This window comes from Tachysurus vachellii, chromosome 12 (assembly GCF_030014155.1).
Source record: "Tachysurus vachellii isolate PV-2020 chromosome 12, HZAU_Pvac_v1, whole genome shotgun sequence".
NCBI lineage: Eukaryota > Metazoa > Chordata > Actinopteri > Siluriformes > Bagridae > Tachysurus > Tachysurus vachellii.
The window spans coordinates 1905771-1911985 of record NC_083471.1 but is presented as its reverse complement, the minus strand read 5'-3'; the positions used below and the strand labels follow the sequence as shown (position 1 = coordinate 1911985).

The following is a 6215-nucleotide window of genomic DNA, read 5'->3' as shown; positions in this document are numbered from 1 at the left end:
AGCCGAGTTCAGCCTGGCGTCACCTGGTCAGTCTGCTGTGTACAGTTCAACACAGAGTTCACTCTAATCCTCAGAATATAACTCACCAACTCATGTTGTGCTTTAATCAGAATAATATACCATGTGGTCTTGTCTTTGCTGTGTGTGTGTGTGTGTGTGTGTGTGTGTGTGCTGTTTAGTTGCACTGTGCAGTGGTGTGTGTGTGCTGTCCCTGTCCTGGGCGTTGGTGTTGTACAGTCGGGCGTGTTGTCTGGCACGTCCCGGTCACTTGCTCATGCCCCCAGCTGCCCTGCTGTGCCAGCTGTTGTGGAGGGTGGGGCTTCTGAGTGCACGCTTCACCAGCCTTGCCCTTTTCACCCGCTCCTTCGGATGCTGGGTTATCGGCGTTGTGGGTGAGTAACAGACACACACACACACACACACACACCTACACAAACACACACCCCTACAGACACACACATAATGTACATATTATACAGCTGCCCCATCCCTGTACACCTCTCTCTCTCTCTGAGCAGGTTGCCATTGGCTGATTGCAGCGTTCTGGTTGGTTTCTCAGCAGACTGATATCTGCGCAGGACAGTGGGCTTGGCGTGGGTTCAACCTGGTGCTGGGTGGCGTGCACGTCTTCCTGTTCCTGAATGTGAAGGACGGTCCGTCTCGCTACCGCATGGCTGGCTTTTACACGGTAACTGTTACACGACACGATGGACAGAGCGCAGGAGGTTCGGATGTAATTACAGAACGTGTTCATTCAGAACTCAGCGATATAATGGGAGGCGTGTCCGAGAGGGTCAGCACTGGATATTTATAACACAGTACCGTGTAACACTAATCATCTGGAGGAATTTAAATCCACCCCGAGCTTGTGAGGAGACACACGGAGATACCGAGTTTCATCTGTCGACGAGTCTGTCCTTAAGACAACACCAAGGAGACAAGCGACATACTGTTAGCACCCTACAGTTAATTATGTTAGCAGGTTGTTACAGGTAGCCGAGGTTTCCTTTCAGAGTAATAAAACATCACAAAAGAGAGAAAGACCCTGCTGTAATCACAACACAATAACATGTACTGTTAGATTAGATTAGATTAGATTAGATTAGATATTGTAAACCTTTTTACAGCTTTATATGTAGATCTTAAAAGACATTTTGAATTTTGAATCAGTCTCGTCTAGACTAGACCTGTAATATAACTTGATTGATTGCGTTTCTTGTTAAAAAGGATAAACCAACACGAAGACCAGAAAGCTGTCTGTGGGACAAAAACGATCCATGTTAAAGAGAGAATATCGGAATATCAGAGCCGATGCAGAAACTTTGGAGTAACAATACTGAATGTCAGAAAAAGGAAGAAAGCACCAGTGTATTGAGCAACTGGCACTGAGCAACTCGGGCAAGAAAAACAACAGCAGCTACTAACTGAAACGTTGCAAGTTCTGTGAAGAAAAACCCCAAAACAGCAGCGACATCACCAACGACCTCCACAGGGCCGGCGTGACATGCCCACTGTTATACATTTCACGCTGTAACTTTTAATTATTGTTTCATTTAAACAACATCCCTGATTCAGATGTTGACTTTCTTGCCAGTGTTCACTTCCTTGTTCATGTTGTCAAAGGTGATGCTGTTGGAGAATGCCACGCTCGTCCTGGCTGCCTCCGACATCCTCACTGAGGCATCATGGGAAAGCCTGGCTGTCCCCACTGGTGTCCTGTGTAGTTACCTGCTGGGTGAGTGGCGAGGTTGTCCTTCCTCTGGCTTTGTTTGTTCTCTCTTCAACCATGTGATTATCTACACTTTTCTTATTGTGCAGCACAGACAATTTGGGCGCCTATACTTTTGAGCAAACAGCACAAGCAATATTTTTGTATTCACTTTATTTCTGATCTAATCTGAGGGTGGTTCTCTAACTAGTTTTCTGTTGGTGAACATAACTAGTTAACCAGCAAGTTTATCTCAGTTGCTATTCTTAGTTGTTAGACGGTACGCTAGCTCCAGAACACAAAACAAACACTGTTAGCCATATAAACCTAGCTAAGGACAAGAAGCAGATTAGCCCTAGTGATTAGCAGGGAAGCTATATTATCTGACATATGTGTGGATGTGTTCCTATTACCTAACATTAGCTAGCAGATTTTAAGTGACAAGAAATTATGCTAAGTAAGGTGAAGTACCTTTAATGGCTAGCAAGGCAAATACTTAAGGCTGAGAGGGTGTGCTATTGTTAACTAGCTGTTAATCTGCAAAGACTAATACATATATTACTGTTAACTTGCTTAGAGACAAGCACAGAGATGTGACTAGCAAGACAGTTGATTAGTTGACTTTCACCACAGAGTAATTTCTATGTGAGAAAATGCAATCAAGCTAACTTAGGATAAGTAGAAGATTAGCCTTAGCTAATCACATTAGCTGAGAGACTATGTTAGTAGACAGAGGAAGCTAAGAAATGTAGCATTTGTATGGACCTCAGAGATCATTCTGTCTTTTCCTCCATCTCTCTCTCTCTCTCTCTCTCTCTCTCTCTCTCTCTCTCCTTTTCTCTCTCAGGTCTAACGTTTTTGCTGCTTTACTATCGTTTCCTGCACCCGAAGTCCACAGAGATCTCACACACACTGCATCATGGAGCTCAGGCAGGCAGCGCCTGTCTCGATCAGGGTGACTCTTCTTACTCACTGGCTGACAAGAGCCTAGCTGATCCCTCACTTCGTCCTCCGCTTTCCTCCTCCCATCCGTCCTTCTCTCTGCTGGAGCACCCGGGGAGCTGCGGGGCGAAGGCGGGCGCAGAGTGCCGCCACCACCACTGGCTCCTCGTGCGCCTGGCACTGAAAACCGGAGACCCAAACAAAATCGAGCGTGCTTTTGGTGCCAGAGGAGCGATGGGAATTGTGAGCGAAGAGCAGGACGATGACTCGGGAGAGAAAGAAGGGGAAGGAGGAGAGGGGATTGACATGAAGGATGAAGACGACACGTTGGCCCCTCTGTCTGACTGCAAGGACGAGTTCGAGAGTGTAAGCGAGGCGAGGGAAGATGTAGAGGAAGAGGAGGCAGATGTGGATGTTGGGGAGGAAATTGACAGCGTGGACTCTGAATGGAAGCGAAGCTCTCCAGAGGGGAAGTCCGTGTTCGGAGATAGTCCCGAGCCTGACTACTGCCCCACCGAATCCAGCTCCACGCTCTACTTCAGTGCAGACCCACAATCCCCAAGCAGCGCCAGTGACCCTCGTCTGGACCGAACTGAAGTTCCTGGATCCCACCTGACGGGCCCACGCCGTCACCTAATACTCTCCGCCAGAGGCCTGGAGGATGACACAGGGTTCTGACCGGCTTCAAACCTGGACTTTGTGGATTTGTTCAAATGCAAACATTACATCAGTTCTAGTCAATTAGCCCAGACTGGGTACGAGGATAATGCCGCTAGCATCGGTCTCGCCCAAAATCTTTTGTGTAATATTTGCCTCAAATTGTGCCATATGTGTTGATTAGGACACAGTCATACTTTGTGTCATCTACAAACGTAAACCGAACTGCACTGTGTGGCTGAAGCCTGAAAGGCGGCCATCTTGGACTGATCCGGAAACTTCTTTTTAATTCAGCACGCCGAACGACACGCCCGCTAAGCTCCACCTCCCAGAATTTTGAAGGTGGTGTGTGATGATTAAACCATTTATATCATTTGAAACTATAAAAACTTACACTGGTGTTGCTGGAAAAGATTTTGGACGAGACTTTGATTAATTGTTAGCCAAATTAGCGTTGTAGCTTCACTGCAAAACTACTTAGCTGATCGACTGGGACACATTTGTTTATTTTTGGGGGAACGATCTTGTGGGATGTTTCTGAAAAATTTCAAGGGTGAGCGTTTAAAGTGACGTATTTATAGCATCGTAAACGGTTTGTTTTGTGTGTGTGTGTGTGTGTGCTTGTGTGTGTGCTTGTGTATGTGTGTGTGTGTGTGTGTGTGTGTGTGTATATCAAAGCACAAACATTGTGGCTGAAACACGGCTCGGCTAAAATACAGTTTCATGTCTAGGTTCGTCACTAGGGGGCGTTAAGCTTAAGCCAATTGCCATAGTTACCCAGGCTGGTACGATGATGTCTTCCCTTATAAGTGAGAAGGAAAAAAAAAAGATTTGTATTTTCCTTCACTCTGTCAGCAGCCTGCACCAATCACATCACGTTGCTTCTTATTTGCATGAAGATAGGCCCCGCCCAATTTATTTCCTCCAACGATCTCACAGCTTCCGGTTGCTGAAGTTCAACAGCTTTTTTTTTTTTTTTTTTTTTTTTTTTTTTGCAAATAAACTCCAGACTCGACTTTACAGCGGAGTGACAGTTAATAATCCTAATCATTTTTTATTAAACGTGTGCATTAAAGATTTTGTTTGCAGTTTTACGATCATAAATTCAGCAGTCAGGGCTGAGAAAACAGAAGCCTCTTTATAAACACTCTATTAAATATTTACGAAGTACATTCAGTTATATATATTGCGTTACATGCTCACATTTCAGTGGAGGTTTAAGTAGCCTATAAAATTCAAATCACGAACCAAACAGCAATCAGGATAATGACTCAGTGATTCATACGTCACACCGAATCCACACGCTGCAAAAGCAAACAACTTTATTTTAACGTGTTATTAAGTTCAGGTTTTCTTTTTCTTTCTACACACAGAGCTGCAGGACGTAGAAAATAATCCGGTCGTTCAGCTGAAACCATACATCCAGAAACAAAGCCTTTCTGACGCACTGTCTAGTGAAACTGAGCCGACAGAAGAGTTATTTTAGTTTTAGTCTCGTCCTGCGGTGACTCTGATGCCATTTTTATCCCCTGGAAAAAAAAGTTCTCTTGAAATAGCTGCTCTGGATCAGCGCTCCATTTGGAACTGCTAGAAATGGACACGTTTGATTTCTTCATATCAGGACAATTATAACAGGCTGGATATGTTTTGACTTTAATATCCAGCTGAGAGGCTTTCTTTATCCTTTGACCCTTAGTGAACTTCTCAGCGCAGGTCTTCACAGACGTTCTCACAGGGCTAATATTCACGGCTTGCTGTAAAACGGGTATTTGTGTATCTACCTGTAGGTCCATGTGCAGGCGACGAGCATCAGGTTTCGAGCATAAATATCAGCTTTGCAAAAAAAAGGAAAAAAAAAAAAAAAGGACGACGAAGGACACGATGAAAACCGACAAGACTGTCGAATACGTTGCCATTGTGTAACTGATCAGATTTGAACCTTTTATTCAGAGCAGGTTATATAAGTGGTATAATGTCATCATCATTCAGGGAACTCGCATCAAGACGTAAATATCCATCAGTTAATAAGTGTTAATGAAAGAATGAGTTTTTTATGTAAGGAAGAGTGACACTGTTCATATAAATAAATAAATAAACCCGTAGAAACTATTCCATGAGGGTAGATGTACGAGACAGTACGGTGGAAGGTTGGATCGTGTTGGAAATGTCTGATCTCTGGTCCAGAGTCGATCTGGGATCTCAGATTGGACGGTTGTTTTCTGCTGTTTTGGTTACAAACATACGAGTCCTTCAGGGAACTGGGATCGGATCGGATGTAAGCCAATCAATACAGTACTGATCTAAACCAGATGTAGAGTTTGTGCTCTTTGTAGTTTACCTCTCAGCACTGCACAAATAACTCACCGTCAAATTGTTTTAGTTCCTTAGTTTTGGAGACCTCTACAGATTACGTCTGCCTCACAAAACTTTCCTTCTTTCCTACTTCACATGATGTGTCGGAATGACCCGGATGTTTCGATCCAAACTGATATGCTAGCTTGCTAGCTAAACCTCAGGTCTTACTTAGCGGTTGCTAGCAAACAAATAAAACATGATTGGCTACTACAGAATTAACATGATTTAATTTAAATAGTGAGCAATATGGAGTAGTGTTTATTACCTAGCATCACTCACTCAGCTGTAGCAGAGAACAATGCTAAAGCGACGTAGCAGTCAGTGTTAAAACCAGATGATTGATGTTTACAAGGACTACACGATGCAGGAATGTACATATCAAATACACGTGTGTGTGTGTGTTTGCTTGTGTGTGTGTGTAAAGATCCTGAGATCCTGGAGTGATGCACTGACCAGCCACTGTTGCTTTATTTCTTTATTCTGCGACTGATATTTAATATAGAACAGTGTTTTGTGAGTAAATAATCCTCAGTGATTTGCATGCAGTGTTTTT

General features: G+C 43.9%; 1 protein-coding gene across 1 annotated transcript in view; it reads left to right on the top strand.

Annotated features, from left to right (window-relative positions):
• xkr5a (XK related 5a) overlaps positions 1-3797 on the top strand; it is a 5881-nt gene extending 2084 nt beyond the window's left edge. The window contains exons 3-7 of the mRNA XM_060883553.1: positions 1-26; positions 180-392; positions 519-688; positions 1624-1735; positions 2556-3797. The exon at positions 1-26 is cut by the window's left edge and continues 147 nt beyond it. Of these exons, the coding sequence (XP_060739536.1) occupies positions 1-26; positions 180-392; positions 519-688; positions 1624-1735; positions 2556-3328 (1294 nt within the window). The 3' untranslated portion in view covers positions 3329-3797. The remainder of the gene's footprint in view (positions 27-179; positions 393-518; positions 689-1623; positions 1736-2555) is intronic.
• Positions 3798-6215: the final 2418 nt, after the last annotated feature.